Genomic DNA, 26,657 nt, shown 5'->3' with positions numbered 1-26,657 from the left:
GGCATGTAATCTTGCTATTCATGCTGTTGATCCTCTTGCACGTGTTCCACACAGATTAACTCTTTCCTTGCGGGGTTTATCTGAGGGAGTAACCTGAGTTATTTATTATTACGTTACATATTCATTAAGAACATAATCTCATGCCATGATGTTGAAGGTCTAAATGCAGGAAGCCCGTAAAGAGCTCAAGCCCCCCCCCCCAACCCGCCCCCAGGGCTCCTAAAGTCCTAGCTACGCCATTTTAGTAAAACAAAAATTTCTTAAGTCTTTCACTAATTACAAACCTAAAGCACTGGACTATATATTATGTATGTTAATTCAAAGAAAGGAAATGGAACATGCAGTATTAATACTTGCTTTAATTATTAGATATTAACTTTGTAAAACGTGTACTTTCTCAATATTCATAATGATATATATTGACAATAAAAATAATATAAATAACAAATATAAAATATTTCAAAAATATACTATACAATCAAATTACCGAATAAAATAAATTGAAGCCAAAAGTAGGCCCAATAATGAAAAACAGTTGCATAAAAACAATTGCATTGTTCCATTTTCATACTAAAGGTTTTTGATTCTTAACACTGAATTAAACTGTCATCATTTCATGATTACAATATTCAACATAATTAACAAATAATTTACAAACACAATAAAAATGATTAAACTAACAATGTTTGAATGTAGAAAAAAAAATGAAAGGATAAATTATCAACATATAATAATTTCATCGGCTTGGTCTTTTCTAATTATAACTTGTAGGCAGTGGCGTCACTAGGGGGTGGGGTGGGGTCCGCACCGGGTGACACCCACCCTAGTAACGCCACTGCTTGTAGGTATTGATTTTTTTTTCTGAGTCGGTAAAACAATATATACATATATAACTTTAATGATTAATATACAATTTCTACATTGTGTCTTCTAAAAATGTAAATGTAAAATATATACATACATATAAAATGCCAGGATTTCTGTTTAGGATTTTAAAGCTTTACCTTTACGCCCCCTTCCTCTCTCCCCTCCCCCTCAAAAAAAAATAATAGATATGTCTTAGAATCTGTTGTCTGGTCCATGCAAACTGTTACATTGCAAGTAACACTAAACAACAAAATAAATGTAATTTTTTTTAAAAAAAGTAAATACAAAATTCAGAAGTTGCTTCGGAATTGAAGATATTCCACACCCTAGCCCAACCCTCTCGTAGGACGACGGGGTGTTATGGAGTGTGTGTGTGTATGTTTCTATGGTGTCGACGGGAAGGAGTTAGCGATTGGCTCTGAATGCTGCGGAAATGTGGCATTGTCGCCAGCTGTTTAATTAGGGGAGACGACTCCAGAACGTGAGACTGGCAAGATGTGTTACTGTAGTGGTTAGGTTTTGTTTAAAATACCATTTTATATTATTACTTAGAGTCTACTAGATTTGTTTCGTTTCATCACAATTTGATTTTGTCTATATTTTAATAAAAGTTATATTTGGTATTGTTCACAAAAATAGTTATTCAAGTTATTTCCAAGTTTTATTAGTTAAGATATATTACGCCTACGTCGGTTTAGTCGTCTGCCAGTATCTTAGTACAAACAGTCAACGGCCGTCAACAGCACGGGGAATGTCAGCAAGAAAGGCGCGCATAACGCACAACAAGACAGCCCGTTTGAATGTCATAAAATAAAATAAAAATCTTTGATTTTGTGGAATTCATAAATAAATGAATAAATTATAGCTTTTATATAGCGCTACTAAAAAAACAATATTGTTCATATTAGAATTCTATTATTGACAGTTGCAGGTAGTATTGGTTCAATCTCCTATAATGCTTTTTATTCTTCGACTCAACTCCTCTTGCTCTTTCTCCAGTTTGATTTTAACATTTTCAGCCAACTGTGGAACAAGAATTGAGTTAAAGTCAATTTAGAAATCTTTTTTTTTTAAACTCTTTCTCTCCTAATTGTCGAGGCCAAACGTTGATTTGAACTCATTAAACTAAATGGAGTTTTGGATTTATAAACTCTAATTTGTGTTGTGTAAAAAGAGAATGCATTCTTCTATAATTCGATACGAAATATAACAATTTCTGATAACTAGCTAAAATGTTATTGAATTTCTAAACAGGATAGCGATATACAAATGAGCAAAAATGAATAATACTATCGGAACGAGGAAAATATTTACGGAGAGAAAGAGTTAACTAAATTTTAATGTGTTATCATTCTCCGAGTTACTTAAAAACACAGCTGATGTATCAGCTTTAGTTTTCAATAGGGCATAAGCATATACTCTAATATGTGACATACAGTCAGAAGTATTAGGGCTTTTTTTTATTTATAATGTCCATTTTATAAGAGTTTTTAAAGCCTATCCGAGCCTGAGAATTCTTATGACAATATTACAAGATCCTTCAGGGAACAGTACCAGGAAAAGAAGAGGCAGACAGAGAAAGCGATGGGAAGACAACATAAAAGAATGGACGGGCCTACCATTGAGTGTAGATTATGTCCAAGGCAAAGGAAACAGAGAGGAATGGAGGACGGTCAACAGATCTTGTGTGGCGCCCCAACAGACTAAGGCGATACTGTACTTCATAAATGTTTATAATAATTATTATAAAAAATGTGCCAATATGGTTTAAATCAGTGGTTCACAAACTTTTTGACCCCTTGTCATGTTTTCTGGTTTTCAGTAGACCCCCTGCTTAAGTTATGTTGAATTTTTGAAAATTCATAAATTTCCAATAATACATTTTTTTCATAGCATCATAAAAAATGGCACATTAACACTCGCTTGTTTGACAAGGAAGTAATGAAGTTCAATTTCAAATACTTAATGCTGCACAGTCTACATTTCTTTTTGTCAAAGTTATAACTAGACAAAACTACACTATTTAAATATAGTTATTAAATTAAACATTTTTTTTTTCATTTAATCAGCAGGAAAAAAATTTTAAGGATTTCCTAAGGTACAAATCATAAATGTGTGTATGAAAAAATTCCAATTGTCAACATTTAAGTCATGACATGCTGAATTGATATTCTTTATCGTAGACCCCCGTGCACATCTCCCTTTATAACTTTCGTAGACCCCTTGGAAGTCTTCGTAGACCTCTGGGGGTCTATATAGACAACTTCGGGAATCACTGGTTTAAATGATAGATTCTGGCATATATCTAGTTTATATGCAATATATATATTCCTGAATGTTATTCTGAATTTTAACTGACTGGTAATAAATTTGTATAGCAACACATAACATTTTAACTTATAATATTCACCTCTGTATTTTTCAGTTGATCCAAGACTGTTTTCAATTTAAGTATCAGCTGACCGAGTGGTTCCGGTTCTGCCCTTGGAGAGGTAACTCTCACTGTTTTAGTTGGTACAGGAAGTAACTCACAGCTCTGGGGTTTCCTTTGGCACATGCCAAAAGCTTTTGGACCAGAAAAACTAAAGCCTATATAAAAATAAACAAGTCTTTTAAACATTGTGTTCTTGAGCACTGGATATGCAGTAGGGATATTAACTGTTAAGCCAGATTTTCCTGGTGTCTGGATTTGGACTTTAATCTCGTGACCGCCTTCTTCCAAAATGCCATTAAGTATTCTGAGATTATTTCTGAACTGAGGGTGCTGCCATTTTTCGTGAATTGTGTACATCTCTATGACGTCTGTTTTGTCAAAGAAAAGTACGTCACACAAGGGCTGGCCATTACCTAGAAAAAAGAGAGTAGTCTCCCTTCTTTTGTGAAACCAGGCAGATTTCGGGTAATTCTTTTTGAAAGCTCTTTTCCATTCTTCAATGGCATTTAACAGGTCTACTTCCATGCACAAGCTGAAAGATGAGCGTTCTATGGTGGGGAAATTATAGAGAACATAGTAGAGATACAGTTCTAATTGGGACCTGTTGCTAGAGTGTTTCTGTTTACCGAGAATATACATTTCCTTGCTCCATTCTAAAATATGGTTATAAGTTAAACCAGAAATCTTAATTTGATCCAACAGACATACGGTTACAATATCAAGCATACTCCGTAGATCGTCGAAATTTCTTTGATCCGATGTGATGTTTTCTTTCAATAAATTAAATATTTGAATCAATGTTTCTTTTTTGCCTTCTTTTTTAATTTCTAGCAAAGAATTAAGAGAGGATGCTCCAAGCCGTCTGGCCAATCTTAATCTGTAATCACAGCTATATCTTTCATTGGTGTATTTTGGAACTAGAACATTCATTTCTCCAAAGTAGACATCAAGACTTGCTTTCAGCTCGATTAGAGTTTTTCTGTCACTCTCCTGTTGCTCTGTGGAGTAATTCACTTTTCCTTTCATCTGAAGAAACTCGTCATCAAGTCTACGCATCGCTTCTCTAGAAAAACTATCAAGACTTTTTAGAAACTCTGCTTCATCATGGCGAAGGAATGAAAGTTCGGGCGGTCTGTATGATTTGTCGACTAAATATCTGTGCAATACGTCAGTATTTTGGAATTGGGAGGATAACTCAAGCGCGTTTAAGAGCAATACAATGGCTCTCAGCTCTCCAAAATAAGCCACCAGATTGCTCCCTTCATTGGTGGATGCTTCACATTCACAAACTTCCTGACTTTTTCTGAAAGCCATTAAACATTTATGGGTCAGAATGAGGAGCTCACTAATTTTACGTTCATTGAACTTTGAACTGTCCTGTACATTTCTTTCTGATGATAACTTTTCATAAAGCTGTCCCTTAAACACCTGACCATATGTATCCCAAAAAAATGAATTTTCAGGAAGTCTCTCTGTTGCGCATTTAGCATAGTCTTCAGCCTTTGACCATTTCTTCACCCGTATGTAATACCGTGCAAGCAGCTGCGCAGTATAGGGATCACTGTTGTTATCGAAAAGTAATTCTATTAGTTCTGAAACAGTTTCAGCAGTCTCAGTAGATTCAATATGAAGAATGAAATCTGAAAATTTTCGCCGAACGATACCGTTTTTCTTTGTTTCACGTTTTTTAAAAATGTTGTTAATGATTGCCTTAAGTATATTATAATCGGCAGTAGTTTGTTGGAAAATGTCATATCTTAAAAGTTCAATCATTATTTCACTGTCCTTTTGTTGTGTTCTCTCTTTCATTCGGAATAAAATCTCATGCGCGATGATCTTACAAAACACTTTCAGATTTTGAGAATATCTGTTGGTAAGTTTTTTATTCGATGACAAATTTAATAAGACTTTGATGCCTTGGCTAAGCTTCGTCTCCCAGTTCATGATTCTTGCTCCTTGTTGCAAGCCGAGATAGTCACTAGAGCTGGTGCTGAAAAATCTGTCAAAGCATGACACGGGAATAGCCTTGAAATCAGGATCAAATGTGTTTAACAAAGAGACGAATTTCAGCAGACGAATCTCATGGTCACTACGAATGTCTTCAGAAAATGCTTTCACTACTTTAGAGACGTATTCTTTATTAAAATTTTGCCTTAATATGTTAAAGGCAATCAGAAATTCAGGATTAACATTGTCATCTTTGTTGTTCTGAAATCTTTTCACCAATGTTCGGTGTCTGTCTTTAAACCACTCCAATTCATTGGATGTTAGCTCTTGCCGTAAAGCTACCTGATTAATTTTCAACTGCATTGGCAGTGAAGCCCTTCGTGTGCACGCAATGATTGTACAATAGACGTGGAAAGATTCCCCTTCAGAACGATGTCTTTCTCTGGCTTTCTCTTCTAAACGATCTTTCAAATACTCAAATTTCTCTTCATTATCAATCAGTACTAAGATAGGCTTCGGACGCTGATCTTTGAAAAATCGAAACTCGTCAATTTGTTCACAGGTTTCGTTAGTAATTCTCTTCACCAAACAACACCTATACTCGTTTCTGAGATCCCATAAGATTTGTTTAGCCGACGTGGTACCACCGGCACCAGGCTGATGAAGAATGGAGATGACACTGACTTTCTCCTGCTCCTCCCGTATTCTACCTTCAAGCGCTCTGCGAACATTATCCAGCAGTGTAGACTGAATATCTCTTCTAAGGACATGGTCTTTGAAGTAAAAGTTTAACCAGTCTACTTCATCACCTCTGTAAAACTTTTCTTCAACCTGCTTTACAAGCGTTTCTTTCTCCTCAGGTGGGATATTTATATCAAAGTTGTTGGACGGCAGAATGAAAATGTCAGACCAGTTTGTAATATCGATTTCGCTGACATCCACGTAGACGCCTGTTGAGCTTGGAATATTACAGTCATGAATGATATCATAGTTGGCTGCATGACAAACTAGAGAGTTCACCTGCTCCCAGGGTAGCCCTAAGACACACTTGCCGATTACATCAGCAGGTTGCGCTTTGTTCCTTGTTAGCATTTGATCTTGCCAAAGTTTAGCAATGTCTTCCTTTTCTGCCAAAACAATCCAGTTAAGTGGAAGTTTCCTAAGAACCTCGTCACAGGCTTCAATCATCGTCGTATAGTTTTTAGAAAATAAACATATTATAATTAGTATTCTTTCCTTTTCAAAAATATCCATAAAACACTTTAGTGCTTTTTGGAACGCACTGCTCCTTTCTTTGTTCCATTCTAGGGGGTTCAGTTCAGAAATAGATACATTTTGACAGCCGTTACAAAACATCCAAGATTGTTTTTCTTCTCCCCTCAAACTGATTTCTAGCTCTTTGTAAGCCTCTGGCTTTGTCATCCTTTCATCAAAATCATTAGTTGTAAGAATTCTTGGGCTTTCCTTGTGGTGATCTTCTAGACTTTTGAGCAAGCCAGCATTTGACCCATTTACATCGAAGTCAAAAACGATGTGTGGTTTTAAGTATTTTATAAATGCGATCCTGTCTTTTAAAAATTCTTGGGTCATGTGATCGTCCAGAGGGCTGGTCATTAAAAACGGATAAATGGTATCCTGGATGACCTCAGAGCCACCGGTTAGAAGGTTTAACAATTTTGTTCTTAAAGTTGGCCCAGTTTCAGTATTAGTTTGGCATTGCTCCTCCTGTTTTCTTTGCTCAACAATCCTGGGTTGTTGCACTTTTTCGAATTGACAAAGTTCTTCTGAGGAAATAATCTTCGGAAAGCCGTCTTCTGAAAATTTAAACACAACAGAATCCTTCCCTTTATGATTTCTCAAGAAACGCTCTGGCAGACTGTGCTCTTTAGTTCTGATGATATCCTTTTCTAGAACAACTGTAGACGGCACAACATCTACTTCAACAACGAATCTGTTTTTCTCTGCGCCGATGACAGGCACGAAGACAGCGTCTCTTACAGTATTTTGCAGAATATTTTTTTGGATTTCAGTAAAAGAACTTTTGATGGCGTCTCGTATTCTTGCCTGGACTTCCTCTTTGGGTATAGAGACACCGACTATTTCCCCTTCTTTCAACGTATTTTGACTGTTTGGGCTAATCCCGAAATATATTGTGCCGTTTCGTCTGTCATTTAGACATGCTGAAACAAAAGGAATGGTCTCGACGGCGATGTATTCCAGAGCCATGTTTTTGTCAGATTCATCAATGAGATGAAAGTTTCTCACAGGGTGTGTCTTTCTGCTTCTTATATTCACAGAGACGTCGGCGCAGTGTCCTATGGTGTATTTATCTGTATGTGTGACTTCGCAATCAAAGTGACGTAAAAATGCTGGGTAGGAATCTGTCTTGTGTGTCAGTTCTGCAACTAGCATAGACAGGGATCGCCTTGCGCCGAACGTGGCTTCCGGAAGTAGTTTATCAAAGTCCTCTTCTGTCATGGAAAGAAACACTTTGCCAGTTACATCTTGTTTTTGTAAGAACTCTAGATTGACATTGTTAGGCCCATCTTTCCCTAGATGAAATGCCAGATAGGCTGTCAGTTCAGGACTGGACATATCTTTAACCTCTTTAGTTTCACCGCTCTCACCTGAAATAAAGGATATTATTACAAAAATCATACCAATCTATCTCTCTGATAAAAAAAAAAGGTGTGTACACATTATATCTCCCACACCCATTCTCATATGAAGTCGAAACTTTGCACAATGAATAATTTTTAAAAAAACATTAACCGATTTTCAATTAATTACTGGTAATTAATTATTTTTTATACTAACAAAAGAATTCACAGATACAGCTAAATTTTTAGGGTTAATTCCCATTAAAACTTAATGGCTAAAGCTAATTTTCCCACACGAACTCTCCGATCAAGTTGATACTTTAAACAATTATTTATTGTACCTAACAAATTTTTTTTTTAATTTACTAAGTTTTATTTTTTTCAAAAATGGATTTTCGCTTGTCTTAAACATATATTTCAAAACACCTTCAGTTTAACAGCACCCGCTTGACCAACAGGGACTGCTAGTCAACACCTCAAAGTTAGTTCCACAAGGTGTAAACGTAAACCCCAACATATATATATGTAATGAACTAGATTTACAACACTCATGGGTTTTAGAGTGCATTCCTCTAACCTTCAGCTAATCTTATACTGAGGGTAGACGGTTAGTCCCTAGTTAGATGTTGAGTTGCGAGTCAGTCAAAGTTCATAGTTGCGTTAGTATTTCAGTCACTCTCTAAGTCAGTATATGATGGTGATAGAATCTATTTCTGTGAAAGAGCTTGTATTCTATTGGATTATAATCTATTCTATATATTAAGATTGTGTACTATGAAATTTATGGTGTCTATATTTTATGTCAATAAACGTTATTCATTGAGTCTGTGACAAGAAGAGTTGCTACGTCATTTACAGTAGATGCCAAACGAACGTCATAATCATCAATCCTGACAACGCCTACAAATACATACAAATACATATATGTTGAGACTGTTATAATCATCAATCCTGACAACGCCTACAAATACATACAAATACATATATGTTGAGCCTGTTATAATCATCAATCCTAACAACGTCTACAAATACATACAAATACATATATGTTGAGCCTATTGTTGTACATAAAACACAGACGAATTAGCATAATGGCTTACAATTATTTCAATGTGTCGGTAAATCGGAGTAAACCTTTAAAACATTTAGTTAATCTTATTTACTAAATTCAAGACCACTACTATAAATATTGATTCCTTCTACAGACAGGCTAACTTTCATAATAGTCGCGTCCAAAGAACCAGAATTTTTTTTGTAAATTCTAAATTCGTATTTCAATCTCGGTACTGGTCAATTTAGTCGTCAAGTCAGGGGCAAGATAAAAAATCTGGTTCTTGCTTTGGTCATTTATTTCCATGGCATGAAAAATAATCACGAATAAAATAACTTTTCCAATGAAGAATTGGTCAGGAGTAAACCTGGTGACTGGCCCTGATTTGTGTAACATTTTAGCATTAAGAACCACACGCAAAACATTGTCATGTGAAGAGCAACTCTCAAAACAGAAATGTCTCAGCAAAAGTCAATATCTTAGAAGACAACCGCCACCCGCTCCGCTACAACTACTTGAAGTCTTCGCGACGAAAGCGACTATTGTCCATCAACAAGGCCATACCGAGCGCTATAAAAACTCGTTCGTTCAATACTCTGTAATACTGCAACACAGAGAGTTGGATATGTATTATTGAAGTATTATTGTTACCCGCTGTGATGCGGACGTTACTTGTGGTTTATTCTGTATCTAATCATCTTGGACATTCAATACCGCTGTTATGTGGATGTAATTATGTTTCACATCGGAAGTCTTGATGTAACTGCCAATAAGGTGCAGTAGTGTTGTTATTGTCATTAAATAAACAATATATTTGTCTGCCAAAGAGAACTTGAGTCAATCTGTAAGGTCTGTGTCTGTCATGTGTCAAGTGCGACTCCAGGAAGCACGAACCCAGCAGTCTACGACATTCGCGACACACTAACAGTAACCAGCCTCAGGTGTAATAGTAAATACAGCATTCTTCAACATTACTCATTACAACGTTACACATTTTAACCTGACGTTGACAGTTGGGTCTGGACTGTCCATGTGGAATGGTGGTGGTTTTATTTGAGAAAATAGTCCTTGCAATCACAACAAATTCAAATTTCTAACAAGTCTTGCTTTAAATTAATGTTCTGTACAAAAAGAAATATATGCCAAGCAGAGATCGGAGAATAATACATATAAATTACTCTTGCTAGGGATTGTTACAAAAACAAAATTTAATAAAATACTCTGAAAGACACAAAGATAAAGGCACATTCCTCGTCCCATATGCTAGGACAAATTTGTACAAATACTCCTTCTTCCCTAGTGCTATTAGAGCATGGAATGGGTTGCCTGAGCTAGCCAGGAAAACCAGTGACTTGGCAGGATTTAAGTCATTGGTTAATATGCATGACTAAATGCATGACGCGTAGGACGTAATCATCTTCTTTTTTGAAGTAACGTCTGTATTATATAAGATAAGATAAGATTATGTTAACACTCCAGATATTACCTGTGGATATATTAGACTCTAGCTCTGCAGTTTTTTCTTCTTGAACGCTTGCGCTTATTCGACCAATGTTCCTCAGAAGTCTAACAGTGTTTAAGGATCAGAATACATGGCATGTTATAATAAAAAAAAAATATTACGAATTCTGTTGTGTTTTTATCTAAATATTGCTGTTGTAAGAGCTTTTCGTAAACGCACATCCGTATATGGTGCGCACTGTTCAACACTGAATACGAACGGGTGGTTTAGATGAGAAAGGAGTGACACTTGATTTCCGCTTACGTGAAAGAAAAGAGCATAACGACGCCTCTTAAGTAACGACGCCTCTTAAGTAACGGAAGGGATCAGTAGACGGGCCAGCCAAATGAGAAGAAGTGTTAGTGCTCTTGTGTGCGTTGTCTGGTTTGGAAGGTGTTGTTTGTAAAATGTTTTACATGTTTCGGATGTTCCTTCAGAGTTGAAGATAGTTTACTTCCTAGTCCAAACCTCCCGCAGGACGACGGGGGATGGGAGCGGGCAGGGTTTGAACCCTCGACCGTCGATAAATCCGAACGACAGTCCAGCGCGCAAACCGCACGGCCAGGCAGCCATCCTGACAAACAGTGGAATGGTCGTTCCTACGAGTGAAAGACATTTCTGGTCGCGTGTTGAGGAGACCAGAAGATAGAAAGCGACAATAACTGCAACGTTCAGGCGGCGATAGACGTGACAGAGGCGGCGACAGTGAATCTGATAGGAAAGAGAAGACAGAAACGACGGCCCTGAACCCGTAGGCCAGATTTAGAGGATCGTATAAGCAAGCCTGCTATCTGTTTGTAATATCCTCATAAAATTACCTGTAAATAAACAGTCATTATCTTTTTGCTGTTAATCATCGTTAAGTAGCATCCCTTAAAGATAAAGTTAGTACATTATTGTGCGTATACCGAAATATATTGCATGTTTGACCTGAACTAACCAATGAACATGGAGGATACATATTTGAAAACCCCAGTAGACAGTCTAATAAGGTTTTTACATTACACCTTTTACATTATATCTTTAACACTATGTATTATATCTTTTAAAATCATTAATAATAATAAGACATTTTTCTTATAGTAACTGTATAAAAGCTGGCAAAAAATGGATACGTGATTGGCTTTTTGTAATGTCCAACTTTCTCTTTTTTCTCTTCAATGTTGGTGTATGTTTCTTTAATGAACTCAATGAGTTTTATGTTGCTCCACTCATCTTGTCCCGTGAATACTTTCTTTACCTTCAGAAGGTCTCTGACTTCAGACAATGGAATCGAATTGCCAGTCATGTTAGCGTAGTTGTCATGTAAGATTGTTCTCACATCATTGTCCAGTAGATCAGGGTTAGCTAGTAACATTAGGATAATACAAAAGGAATGAATACAGTGTCTGTTAATAAATTTTTAAAACAATAATTTGATCGTAACTATTAAAACCCTTACCATCAGTTCCTACAACATCCATCTCATAGAAGCAGAAAGAGGAATTGATAAATAAATGTTTACAATATAAAAAATGGTACAATATTATAACAGGAGGAAAATCAAATAAAGTCAATCACCAAGCAATCACCAGCCAATCACCAAGCAATCACCAGCCAATCACCAAGCAATCACCAGCCAATCACCAAGCAAACACCAGACAAACACAAAGCAATCACCAGCCAATCACCAAGCAATCACCAGCCAATCACCAAGCAATCACCAAGCAATCACCAGCCAATCACCAAGCAATCACCAGCCAATCACCAAACAAACACTAGACAAACACAAAGCAATCACCAGCCAATCACCAAGCAATCACCAGCCAATCACCAAGCAATCACCAAGCAATCACCAGCCAATCACCAAGCAATCACCAGCCAATCACCAAACAAACACCAGACAAACACAAAGCAATCACCAGCCAATCACCAAGCAATCACCAGTCAATCACCAAGCAATCACCAGCCAATCATCAAGCAATCACCAGCCAATCACAAAGCAATCACCAGCCAATCACCAGCCAATCACAAATAAATATCAAACAATCACCAGCCAATCACCAAGCAATCACCAGCCAATCACCAATAAATCACCAGCCAATCACCAAACAAACACCAGACAAACACAAAGCAATCACCAGCCAATCACCAAGCAATCACCAGCCAATCACCAAGCAATCAACAGCCAATCACCAAGCAAACACCAGACAAACACAAAGTAATCACCAGCCAATCACCAAGCAATCACCAGCCAATCACCAAGCAATGACCAGCCAATCACCAAGCAATCACCAGCCAATCACCAAGCAATCACCAGCCAATCATCAAGCAATCACCAGCCAATCACAAAGCAATGACCAGCCAATCACAAGTAAATATCAAGCAATCACCAGCCAATCACCAATAAATCACCAGCCAATCACCAAACAAACACCAGACAAACACAAAGCAATCACCAGCCAATCACCAAGCAATCACCAGCCAATCACCAAGCAATCACCAGCCAATCACTAAGCAATCACCAGCCAATCACCAAGCAATCACCAAGCAAACAACAGCCAATCACAAAAAAAATATCAAGCAATCACCAGCCAATCACCAAGCAATCACCAGCCAATCACCAAGCAATCACCAAGCAATCACCAGCCAATCACAAGTAAATATCAAGCAATCACCAGCCAATCACCAAAGAATCAGCAGCCAATCAACAACCAATCACCAACCAAAGTACTACCAATCAAAATCCCTCTCTTACAAACTACCCTGATACACATAAATGTATACAAGAAATTAAACAAAATCCGTTAACAAAGAAAACACAATATACAAATTAGGGGACTTGGCTGTTCGGTTGTGTGGTGAGCCTTCAGACTGTCAGCACCATGGTCGCGAGTTCAAACCCTTCCCTCTGCCACGCCCTACCATCCTGCTAGCGTTTAGGGCTACAACATAGGCCTACTAACCTTCATTTCTGAAGGGAGGCCTGAAACTTGTAAATACTACAAACAGAAGTTTTGTACATTAAAAGGTTGCAAACGAAAAGAATTATCATTTCTTATTCTCTTCTACCCCCTCCCCCTCCCCCCACTCTATAAGTATACTTACGTTTAGTTTTGAGAGATGGATCAGATTTGGATTCAGTTTCCAATATTTTATCTGCTATCAGTTTATCCACAGGATCCGCTTTTAAGGCATCTAAAAAATGTCTGCAAAAAAAAAATGGACTTAATTTTTAGATACATTATGTGAGGTTCTCATAACTAACATCTCTACAATAATGTTCTGATTACTCTTTAAACAGAAATAGATTTACTTGAAAGCTTTGCATTTCTCTGGTTTCTCTTTCAACAAGTGCAACAACTTTCGCATTTCCTTATCAAAGACTTTCAGCTTTTCAATGGACTTCTTTTCACTAATAGTAATGACATCCTCCTAAAACATACATTACCAATTTTTGTATCAGTAATTACTTTATTTTAAATTCTTGAAATGCTGAAGATATTAATAATTATATGTAAAGCACTTTTAAAGAAAAGTAGGTCTAAATAATATTTTTTAAATTAAAAAGCAATGAAATAAACACAGAATAATATTTTTAAAATGAGACCAATAGAGGTAAAAATATCTTGAACCAGACAAGTTGAGAACGATAGCTAAATTATATGCATCCTCCGGTTCCGCAAGGTCGCCATTACCGTAAGTGGTAATGGATGTAAGCACTCTACAACCTATAAAATGCTTCCTAATGGCATGCGTCTCAAATAGCCTCTGACAACCAGTCCAACTCCTGGCCTTCACGTGTGACTCAGATATTGAGTCCGGCGAAACTGTTCTCACTAACAGGAGAAGGGGCAAAAGTGAGTAACTGGCGCCTTAACCAGTAAGCTTTTGGCAGGAGGGGCTCGTTAGCCATGGCTGGCTACCCACCTAGGAGAATGAAAACACTAAATTCAAACCTCTGTTGCCTTGCAGCTATACCCAATCATGGGAAAGGCTTCGGGAGTCAAACCTGAGGAAAAATCAGGAGATGGCGAGCCTGAGACAGTTTGCAGCATCCAGTGCTACACCCTGGCAGAACCTGCGACGCCGCTGACCCCAAACTGTATAGGCACTGCCGTTCCTTTGGAGCTGCGTGGAGAGAGGAAACTGATGCGTGGGCGACATCGTTCCAATCACAGCTAATGCAGAGGCATTCATCTCATTTCCATGAGATGATCCATAGTAGCTTCGCGTCTGAAGAAGGTCATAGATGCCATCTTTCAGTGCATCCCTATAAAGAAACATACAAATAACAGGTTCAACATACCTGATAAAGATGATTTATTATGTGACATACAGGATTTATTTCAAGCAGCTCTTTCCAATTCCTCTGAAGCTTTTCCCAGTCTGAAGCGTTCATCTTTTCGGTTTGCTTTGTGTCTTTTGCAGAGGAATATTGCTCAAGAGCTGATAGTTTGTCTCTGCAATAATATACATAAATATAAATATTATTATATATACATATTTGAGTTTTATGAAATTTCCTAAATAAATTCAAAATGTATTAGACAAAGAGACTTTGGCTGCACGCAGTAGTGACTACTTTGTAATCGATTCTTGAGCTCAAAGAAACGCAGGAGGGACCACCTTGTAATCGATCTTTACACTCAGAGAAACGAAGATTTGACTAACTTGCAATCGATCTTTACACTCAGAGAAACGAAGATTTGACTAACTTGCAATCGATCTTTACACTCAGAGAAACGAAGATTTGACTAACTTGCAATCGATCTTTACACTCAGAGAAACGCAGGCGTGACCACCTTGTAATCGATCTTTACACTTAGAAATAAGCAAGAGTGCACCGTCAGAATCGCTTACATTTGCCGCAAAAGGTTGTCTTCGGGAATTACCGTACACATTTCATTTAGACCCGGGGTTCTCAACCTGTGGGTCGCGACCCCTTTGGGGGTCGATTGACGATTTGCCAGGGGTCGCCTAAGACCATCGAAAATATGGATTTTTTTTGTCTATTCTTCTTTTGCTGTGTCTGTGGGGAGGGGTGGGGGTCGCGGCCGAGTGGGGGATTCTAAAAAGGGGTCGCCGAGCTTAAAAGGTTGAGAACCGCTGATTTAGACGTAAGGGGAGAGTCTAACATCTTAGCTGATTCTGCAGTTAAATTTGATCGGATCTTTCCTAATCTAAGCCCCCGCATTTTAGACACTTATTAGAGAGCTGATGTGTGACTTGCGTAGTCACACTACCTCTTTTGCTCAATTCAGACAGTCTCAACCAAATAGTTTCACGATAGTAGTTAAGGGCCACCGATATGTTTAATGTCGTCACCCAAAGTTGCAAGTGTGTTCTTTCACCAAAAAGTTCACTAATGAAACGACACAATTAGCCAAAGTCGATTACAACGTAACAATATCATGTACCGTTCATTAAATAACAATAACATGCATACGAGGGCCACAATTAATTACTACAACCAGACTCAGTCTGGCATTTAAGCCAGTGTCTTATGTCGACTGAGCTTGTTCCTGGTTAAAAAAAAAAAAGAAACTTTTTTTTTCTAATTTAATAACATAAAGATGTCTGGGGGTATGGTGGCAGAGCGCTAGAGCACTTGGCTTTCAAACGTGGTGGCCCAGGGGTAATAGCTTGGTTCCCGAAGCGAGGGGTCTCAAGTTCGAATCCATGATGAAGACTGCGATTTAAAAATTCGGATTTTTATGGACGTCCCTTTGTCCACACAAATCTAAAGGGAACCGAACCGAACCGAACACGCGTTGGCGAAGTAAAAGCAGTTGGTCGTTGTGTTAGGCACATGACACCATCATCAACCGTCGGCTTTTGAAACATATGAGCTCTACGTCATCTGCCTTGTACACCACAAGACCTTACTTCAATACGACACGGTTTCCTTTTTTTTTTTTTTTTCATTCTGCTTCTAGTTAAATGTTAAAATTATTTATTTTTTTTTTACTTAGCTTTTGTGTTAGAAAATTGTGGGGAACAAAGTTGGTCATATTCGTTACAGCAGACTTTTGTTCGTCTGGAATATTACATTCAAACCAATGTAACAGTCAAGTTGATAAAATGGATAGTCTATTTTTAGTCCGTGACATGCTCGCCACACATGACCTAGTTTTGCCAAGACACATTACGTCGTTAATAATTCTTTTAATAACACACTTTAGAGTCTTACACATAAATCGTTAAAGAAAACACAAGACTTCACGTGGACATGGGGGGGGGGGGAGTACATTAAAGTTATTGGATATTACTTATAAGAACAACTAAATAAGCAAGAATTTTTTTTTTCATTTATCTGCTTCACATTGAAATAAAATAGAATGGGAGATTCATAATAAACGAATATTCACATTTGACTAGAGTAGCACCTTTAGTAAAATCACTAAATTTAGAAAGCCTTTAGGACAGAAGACTCAAAAGTAAAGTAGCAATTATACATAAAACTCTGAATCATAATCTTCAGATACAAAAACAAAATCTAATAAAATACTCTGAAAGACACAAAGATAAAGGCACATTCCTCGTCCCATATGCTAGGACAAATTTGTACAAATACTCCTTCTTCCCTAGTGCTATTAGAGCATGGAATGGGTTGCCTGAGCTAGCCAGGAAAACCAGTGACTTGGCAGAATTTAAGTCATTGGTTAATATGCATGACTAAATGCATGACGCGTAGGACGTAATCATCTTCTTTTTTGAAGTAACGTCTGTATCATATAAGATAAGGATAGGAACGAATTGTCATAAAAAAAACGGCCAGTTGTCACATTAATAACACTTCGCTCTATCAACTTCACTTTCCGGAATGTCCAACTTTTGATCAACATAGTCCATCCACCCAATGAAGAAGAGAATTTTAGTTAAAATAGGATTTTTTTTTTTTAAAAGGGGATGTTCACAACACCAGCGACGAAATCGAAAGAGGTCCTTGAGCTTTGTGAGTACTCTAGTGGTAGGTCTCAAGCATAGCGACGATCCTCCAGCCGGAAACAATAGAATGTAAATAAATTCAGAAAGGGCAGACAAAAGAAAACAATCGAAAAAACACCTCAGTGGATTATAAAAAGATGCATTTTAATGGCATCTTAAGGCATTCGCAGCGGGGCACGGTGGCTGAGAGTTAAGCGCTTGGTTTCCGAACCTGGGGTCCTGGTTTCGAATCTCGGTGAAGGCTAAGATTTTGAATTTTTTGGATGATTTTTAGGAAGCCTCGAGTCTAATGAGATAAAAGGCGGTTGGTCGTCGTGTTGGTCACATGACACCCTGCTCGTTAACCGTTAGCCGAAGAAACAGCATAGAATCTAGACCTTGATCTATATATAGATCTAGATCAGGGGTTCTCAACCTGTGGGTCGCACCCCCTTGGGGGTCGATTGACGATTTGCCAGGGGTCGCCTAAGACCATCGAAAATATGGATTGTTATTGTCTACTCTTCTATTTCTGAATGTGTTTTGTGGGGGGGGGGGGTCGCGGCAGAGTGGAGGATTGTAAAAAGAGGTCGCCGAGCTTAAAAGGTTGAGAACCGCTGATCTAGATAGATGTATCGCTAATCAACGGCGAGAGAAAAAAAAAAGCTATCAAATGTTTTTATATCCTCGTGTTTCGAGCAATCACAAGTGTAAGGTGCTTCCTGGGAAAAGGATTGCTTTCAATATCTCCATTGTCCTGTATTTTGTAAAGAAACAGATGATATTAACACCATCTTCCATCTAGACCGCAAGGTCTGAAAAGGGGACCTTTACGCATTCGCTAATCCTTCATGGCGCTGAGGTCAAGCTACTGTCACTATAGTCTACTATCAAGGACCTCGACATGTTCACTCAAGAATGGACCTCATTCACCAATCGTAAATAAACACCATTTAGCCATGTGATTCTCTATCTCTTCTATACAAATTACGTAGTCCATAAAGGCTGTCAAGTGATACGTTTTTTTCATTGTTTAATTAATATTATCACGTGAATAAATGTTGTTTGTTTACGATTGGTGAATGATGTCCATTGGGCCATAACGTTCCTAGCATGTCATAGCAGCTTGAAGGCGACAGCAATAATGATTACGAAAAAAAAAATCAATCATGATAGTAATAATAATAGGCTTAATAAAATAACTAAATAATATAATGGTTTAAATTGTAATTTATATAATATAATATATATTATATTATGTTAAGAGCAGGGGCGAACTGGGTGGCTAAATCGCCACGGCAATCACCATACAATTCGGCCCACAACTTAATTGCATATGAATTCTGATATACATAAAACTGAACGCGTGTGGTCAAACGTGGGTTTCAGTCACGTGTTGTACGGTATTTCTACATGTAAATAGACTTAGAGGCTACAGGGAAATCTCAATTTATAAAAAAGAAAACTACAATAGACCTACAATCGCAATATTAATTAGTTATTACGTTATTTTAGAATAACTAAAAGAGTAAAGCTTAACACGTGAACGAATTGTCGTGTCACCGTGCGTTATGCATTTCGGGTTTCGAGTCGGTTTGAACTCTGCAGGTCGCCTACTCCCCCCCCCCCCCCAGGCCGTCCTGGAAGATGTTTTGGGCTATTTTAAAGTAATAACAAATCCAAAAAAAATAAAAGGAAATGTAAACTATTCAGAGTGTAAGATGTGGCTAATATTACACAGTTAAGTCTGTAAATATATTTTATAAATGGTAAGGCAAGGCCAATCACGTCTACGATACGTACTGACAAAGTGGACCGCTTGGCAGCCTCACCAGCCCGGCATCGGCCCACAAGGCATTTGCACAGTTGCCCATATAGCCAGTCCGTGCCTGGTTAAGAGACATTTTAAACATAGAGATCTATATATTTATTTTAGTTAACGAAAGATTCTCAACAGTCATCAAAATCAAAGCCAACATCTTAACTAAGAATAAATGCTATCCTCTACCGTGATTTAAAAATAAAAGGCTAAAGGATTACTGTTTAACAGATTTTAATAAAACGAAATTAACATACCGCTCAGACCATGTTTACAGTGTTGGCTGACACAGAGTGAGTGCTTCTATTACACAGTAGTGACAGTAGAGTCACATTCAAATTGTCTCTAGTCACTCTAGCATAGATTCTTGATATGATTTAAACATCTAGATCTATATATATTTAGACCCAGATTTTCTATATCTGTATTTAATGGCAAGCTAAAAAGATGTTTTTACATCCTCATGATTAGAACTATAATTATATAATAACATGTATTTAGATCTAGATCTAGGTCAGTAGTGACAGTAGGTGCTTGCTTGTAAAAGGATTACTTTCAATATCACCATTTGAATGTCGTTTATATGCCCTGACGTAATCCTATTCGCTATTATACGAAAACTGCACAGCGACACGCGTGTAAGTTTGACAAGAAGCGAGTCAATTCCTAGTAATGACGCCTCCAAGATTGTTTTTGCCGCATATTTAAAGATACACACAGACCGTGTCACGAGATGTTTCCCGTGGTTCATTTGACGTCTGTGTGAGGGAACTCGGGTGAGATCTTTACCACTTACATATGGCTCGATAATCTAGGGTATGATTCTCAATTACACTTGTCAATACTTGCTTAACTCAAATACGAACTCTTAGTATACATCAACTCTAACTCCTTATATTCATGAATATCGATAATACTTTAATACTTAATAAGGCACACAATTATATCACTCTTATGAAATACACAAAACACCAGCACCCTACTCAGACCAGGTCAGCTCTCCAACTGCTAGACTGACCGCTAGAAACCTAATTGTCCCCCCTTGAAAATCCCGTGATAAAAACAATTCACACACCAACTAATAAAATAAACAAACACACACACAATCTCACATCTTACACGCCCACGCTCTTGACATCTCCCCCTTACTTCCCCTAGATTTTCCCTGAAAATCTAAGTCTATATTATGTACACTAAAAAAAATTATTAATGACATTGTTGAAGTACAACATGGTTAAAAGAAATACTACTCAAAAATACACAGTACATCTTACTATGTTTACACAAGTAATTTGTTTCAATTCAACAAACTACACCCATGAGTTTAAGTATGAAATAATGAATACTTCGTTTCTATGCATCAACATTAATAAAATACATGAATTATCTTTCCATTTCCAAACAAAACAAGTTCATCAATAATAATGCATATGTAATAATAAAACTAATAATATAACTAAACTAATCTTCATCTGTTCCACTTGTCCAGTTCCTTCTCTTGTGACGTCAGGTTACAATGTAGGCTACTGTTTATTGTTTGTGAATATAGAGCTTAAGACTTGACTTCCGATGCTTCTCAATACTGGATGAGACGACGCGTGTTGTGCAAAGTACAATTAAAACACAAAGAGATGAACAGTTCAGTCAATTTAATTGAGCAATAATAATAATAGTAGTAGTAGTAATAGTAGTAACTTCTCTGACGAGACGATCATAGTTGAAAAAGTTCAACGTACATACTGGATTGCTGAGATGTGCACAGTCTGAAAACGTTACAATACCAGGTATGCTTCTGACAGAGACAATAATGTGAGTTCAAACTGTCAGCCTAGACAATGGGTCAGCCCAAAAGTTGTCTGTACCTTTAATGTGCTGAATTTCAAAGTCAAAGTCCATAAGGTATAATATCCATCTAGCAATGCGAGCATTGGTGGTTGCAGACTTGAGATACTTGAGATTCAGGTAATCAGTCCAAACAATGAACTTACGTGAATACAAGAAGTGTTCCAACTTCTTAATTCCCCATGTTAATGCTAACAACTCACGCTCCATTATGCTGTATTTACATTCACGTGGGAGTAATTTTCTGCTGAGGAAACGGACAGGATGCAATTTGTTTCCCACGTACTGTAGAGCAGCAACTGCAACAGCCTTGTCCGAAGCATCACACTGTAGATAAAAACATTTATCCGGATCAGGCAACATTAAAATGGGGTGAGAAGTCAAGTATCTTTGTATACGCTCCAATGCAACCTCCCCCTCCACAGTCTTAGCAACTTTAGAAGGGTGCCCTTTTTTAAGAATTTCAGTAAAGGGAGACAACAAGCTTGAAAAGTTTGGAATGAAGGAGCGATAATAATTGAGCAGACCTAATAATGATCGGGTTTCCTTCTTTGTTTTAGGGTACCGTAGCTGCAGAATCTTACTGACATTCGAATTTTCAGGCTGAAGAAAGCCTTGGCCAATCTTATGGCCTAGGAATGTAATAGTTTGGAACCCAATTAGTAACTTGTTAGGCTTAACAGTAATATTGAATTCTCCTAACCTCTCAAGCACCTGTCTCAATGAGAACATGTGACTCTGCCAATCAGTGTTGTACACACACAGATCATCAAAATAACAAACTACTTGTTCTAAACCTTTTAGCACTCTACGCATTGTTCTGTTAAAGAAACTAGGACTGTTTTTTAAACCAAATGGGAGATATTTGAATTGATAGTGTGCATTAGGTACTTTGAACGCTGTGTACTGCTTACTACTCTCTTCTAATGGCACCTGCCAGTAACCTTTCGTTAGGTCTAATTTACTAAAATATTTGGCTTTCCTTAGTGTGATAAATAGTTCCTCTTGATCTGGTATCACTTCTGCATCAAATTTTGTTATAGAATTTAGTTGCCTATAATCAACAACTGGTCTCAAAGTTCCATCTTTCTTTTTGATTAAGATCATAGGAGATGCATAAGGCGATTCACTCTCTTCAATAATATTCATGTTAATCATCGACTCAATTTCTTCTTGTAGCCTTTGTCTCAATGCCATTGGTACATTATAAGGTTTTAAATTGACAGGCTTATCCGATGTTAGAGTTATTTTAAAGGGCTCCACTTTCGCTTTTCCTGGTACATCTGAGATTACGTGTGCGAAGTCTTCAAGGAGTTTTTCAATTTCATTTTTCTGAGTTTGGTTTAGGTCTTTATTAATGGTTATTGCCCTTTGGTTTATTTCTCCATTTCCATGGATCATTTCCGGTAGTTTTAATTCTTCTATTTCATTATCAATGATTTGCCCTGTTTCATCATGGTCATATTCATCCACGACTCCAATAAATGCAGCAGACAAAATGTTACTCTTACAGCTACTGTTGGCAACATTGTTACTTGTTACTTCAACTGGGGTGTAATATTTGATTAATCTGTTTACATGAAATATCTTTGATTTGTTTCCTTTCTTTACTATGTAATTTAAGTCTGATAACCTCTTTTCTATCTTGTACGGGCCTTCCCAATATAATTTGAGCTTATCTCCCTTTTTTGGTTTCAACACTAATACCATTTCTCCTGTATCAAAACTTTTTTTTACAGTGTTTCTATCATATAATCGTTTTTGTTCTTGCCTCGCTATGTCTTCATTATCACATGCAAGCTTAGCTGTACTTTGTAGTCTTTCTTTTAATTCCTCAAGATATTCAAACAAGTTAGTATAATTAGTGTCAACTTCTTTTTCTTTGGTCATAAGTTTCTTCCATAGTGGTGCCCGAGTTTCAATTTCTTTTTGTTTCTTCTCTAGACTTCCTTCTATACTTGTTCTTATAATCGGAGTCTTTACATGAGTTTCTTCCCTTTCTCTGTCCTTCATTCCTCTCGTCTTTACGGCTGACACAAACAGACCTTTCACATTGCCTATTAACACATCAGCGACCGGCTCAGGAAATAGCACAACGATGAATTCTCCTTTCAGGTAAGGTGTGTCAAGCATTGCCTTTGCGGTTTTGTATATACATACTTGTCCGTCTGCTAAGCACAAGGAGCATTTCTCTTGCAAAATATCTTTTTCATTGACAAGTGTCTCTCTTACGGCGATAACGCTACAGCCGCTATCTCTCAGGATCGACGCCTTTCTTCCATTCAGCTTTCCTTCTTCTATGTTTAGCGATCCAATAGACTTGTCATTCATAATGAAGTTAGCCACACTTTCTGGATTGTGGTAGATCAGATTGCAAGTCCCTTGTCTTTCAGGCAATTGCACCACGGCACATTCGGCTTGATTGGAGTAGTTCCTTCTTGTCTCATTCCTATACCTTCCTTGGTTATTCTGGTACATTCCATTTCCATAGTTGTTTCTTCTGTTGTTAACTTGGTTGCTAAATGTGTAATGTGGCCTATTCCATCGCCCTCTTGCTCTGTTGTAAGAATTGCTATAGCGGGGTCTGACGAAATTTCTTCTGGGCTCATGGTATTCAATGTTTGGCCTGATGTAGTTTGCGCTGCTAGGGCTGGTTTGGTAGCGGTAATTTTGCCTATTCAAATCTCTTCTGTCACTCACTGCGTTGGCCTGATAGATTCTCGATTTCTTGAAAATGCTTTTGCTCGAGAAGATAATCTTTCTGTTCTCCAACAAATCAACTAGCTTTTCTAACGACTCAGGTTCTTTATCTAGGATCTCTTCTCTTACTTCCTCGTTTAGGGCACTGAGTATAGAGTCTTTCAATATTAACTCCTCCAGCTGTTCAAAGTTTCGTTCTATTTTCGCCGCCTCGCACCATTGTCGGAAGTTCTTTTGTAATGCCACAAAAAATTCTCTTGGGCCATCTTCAATTGGGACAGTCTCATGCCATCTTTTCCTGCAGGCTTCCTCCGTCATTCCCACATAGTCTAGGAGTTCTTTTTTTATCTTCTCGTAGTCAGTGCAGTCCACTAATCTTCTCTGTGTCAGGAATTGCCTTAGTTTAGGTGTTATTTTCTCCTGCAGCTGTGCCACCCAGTCTTCTTCTAAAACCTTGTCTCTCCTAGCTGCCATCTCGAACATGTCGAGGTAACAAGGTAGATCTTCGGTTGTCATGGCAGGGAAACCTTTACTCAGTCTTGGTCTCTGGGCCGTGACTCCGGTAGTTGCACTTGGCGTTTTATTTCTTTCCTGGGCGATTTGTAAATCAAGTTTCTTCATTTCTCTTTCGTGTTCCCTTTCTTTCTCTTTCTCCTGTCTTTCTTTCTCTTTCTCCTGTCTATCTTTCTCTTTTTCCTCCAATTCCAGTTCTTTTAATCTTATCATCTGTTGCAGCTTGGACATTTCTCTTTCTTCCGCCCTCTCCAACCTTTCTCTTCTTTGTTTCTCTGCCTCACTTTCTTTTTCCATGTTTTACTTTCTAATCCTTATAATACACAGCACTCAGTACGTTTGCTACACTAAGTTTTACAGAAAATTTTAAAATAACAGTCCTACTATTTCTTTTACCTTAAATTACTACCTCAAGAATAATTATAGTGTTCTATTATACATACAATAAGAAAATAAAATCAATCCTAATTTTGAAGAATATTTTTAGTTATACAATAGATTAGGCAAGTAAATGATCAAGACAGAAAAATACAAATTGAAATAATGATCAGATTATTAGATTCAGATAGGAAGTTAGAAGACTCTTGCTTTTATAGCAAAAATTGGCAACGATAAAATCAGAATGAAATGACTGAAGCCTTAAATTGAGAGGCTAGTATGACAGCAAAGAAAAAAAAAGCAGGAAAATATATGATAGTCAAATTGAAACAAATTATAATAGAGCAAGAAAATAGAGGCTAGAGAGTAGAGGGTTCAGCTACACGAGAGGTAACACAAATCACTTAACTTCCACTCCCTGCACGTGATCCAACCTGTCCTCGTGATGCAACTTCGGGCTGTCGCTGTCCTCTCTGTACTGGTACTTCAAACCACCGCCGTTCCTCAGGCCAAATCAAGGGGCATAACACATGAGGATAAAATGTTTTAAAATAGAATGAGTGTCAAATTAACAACAATATAACATGTAGAACAATATTTGTAAGTTTAAGTACATCAATAACATGAGGAAAATGTTTTAAAATAGAATGAGTGTCAAGTTAACAACAATATAACATGTAGAACAATATGTGTAAGTTTAAGTACATCAATAACAATTTATAACTGCTCTACTTATACAATTTATGCGACGAGAGGTCCTGGTTTTCTTTCACAAGAGCCCCCAACTGTGAGGGAACTCGGGTGAGATCTTTACCACTTACATATGGCTCGATAATCTAGGGTATGATTCTCAATTACACTTGTCAATACTTGCTTAACTCAAATACGAACTCTTAGTATACATCAACTCTAACTCCTTATATTCATGAATATCGATAATACTTTAATACTTAATAAGGCACACAATTATATCACTCTTATGAAATACACAAAACACCAGCACCCTACTCAGACCAGGTCAGCTCTCCAACTGCTAGACTGACCGCTAGAAACCTAATTGTCCCCCCTTGAAAATCCCGTGATAAAAACAATTCACACACCAACTAATAAAATAAACAAACACACACACAATCTCACATCTTACACGCCCACGCTCTTGACAGTCTGCTGTGTTTCCTATGTCGTAAGCTCGTTGACTGTTGCCAGATTTTTCTTTTCCAGGAAGGATAAAATTAGGTCATGAGCACATATTTTTAAGAATTGATTTGATAAGGAAAATGTTTTGTCGATTTTGTTGTGTGAATATTCTAGGGCAGTGATGCCCAAAATACGGCCCGCGACATGGTCCCATCCGTCCCCGCCCGCCGAAACGTCGGCAAAAAGAGTAGAAAAACCATTGTCCAAATAATAAATTAAAAAAATATATTTCCCTACGTATAGTAAATCGATTGGTATCGATAGTAAGCCAACATATTTGTTTTATAAAGAAAGTGGCTCTTTTTAAAGAACATAACATTAAAGAGCTTTAGGAAATCAAACAAATAAGGCAACATTCTTGGTTTGAGACGCGACAGTTAGATTACACCTAGATTGGAGGATCCTTGCTTGATAAAGTTCAAGTGATGCAGACTATTGATTTCTACTCCATGTTTCTTGCATAAACTTTTCGAAATCTCCGAAAACAAGTGTTAAGGATGATCACAATAATTAACTTACTGACTTAATCCTGTGCACTCCCAGGGGAGCATAGGGCCGCAACCTCTCCACCGAACTCGGTTCTGCTCCCAATGATTACAAGGACTGATTAGTGACTTTTCAGTGATGAATCGTGTGAAACCGTCTCTTAGACAAACATCTAGAATTCTATGATTTAGGATAAGTCTCTCATGAATGTAACTACTAGATTCACGGGTTTCTAATAAAAATTGGTATATTGTATAATTCCCTTTTTTTTTCTCACTTTTTCTTCACATGGCCCGCGACTCGAGTGTCGTATATTATAATGGCCCGCCGTCCGAGTGAGGATGAGCATCACTGTTCTAGGGTGATCTCACTAGACTTTTCACTGAATTACTTTAACTTTAGATCTAGTCTGT

The 26,657-nt window shown here is 37.5% G+C and overlaps 1 protein-coding gene across 3 annotated transcripts; it reads right to left on the bottom strand.

Annotated features, from left to right (window-relative positions):
* Window positions 1–341: 341 nt before the first annotated feature.
* On the bottom strand, window positions 342–19,811 carry LOC106064880 (sterile alpha motif domain-containing protein 9-like). 3 transcript variants are annotated; one of them, XM_056011757.1, is made up of 9 exons: window positions 19,386–19,811; window positions 19,113–19,198; window positions 14,689–14,842; window positions 13,696–13,814; window positions 13,488–13,588; window positions 11,516–11,747; window positions 10,386–10,465; window positions 3,278–7,875; window positions 342–1,890 (listed from the first exon to the last, which is right to left on the bottom strand). In XM_056011757.1, exons 2-9 carry the CDS (start codon window positions 19,181–19,183, stop codon window positions 1,810–1,812), a joined length of 5,436 nt encoding a protein of 1,811 aa, XP_055867732.1. In that variant the 5' UTR covers window positions 19,184–19,198; window positions 19,386–19,811; the 3' UTR covers window positions 342–1,809. The 3 variants fall into 3 exon arrangements, with proteins under 3 accessions (XP_055867732.1, XP_055867733.1, XP_055867734.1); XM_056011758.1 differs by lacking the exon at window positions 19,113–19,198 and having other exon boundaries at window positions 19,386–19,810; XM_056011759.1 differs by lacking the exons at window positions 13,696–13,814; window positions 19,113–19,198; window positions 19,386–19,811 and having other exon boundaries at window positions 14,689–14,821.
* Between the last annotated feature and the right edge of the window lie 6,846 nt (window positions 19,812–26,657).

This window comes from Biomphalaria glabrata, chromosome 15, assembly GCF_947242115.1.
Source record: "Biomphalaria glabrata chromosome 15, xgBioGlab47.1, whole genome shotgun sequence".
Lineage (NCBI taxonomy): Eukaryota > Metazoa > Mollusca > Gastropoda > Planorbidae > Biomphalaria > Biomphalaria glabrata.
Note: the sequence above shows the minus strand (reverse complement) of the source record. Positions and strands in the feature narration are given on the sequence as shown.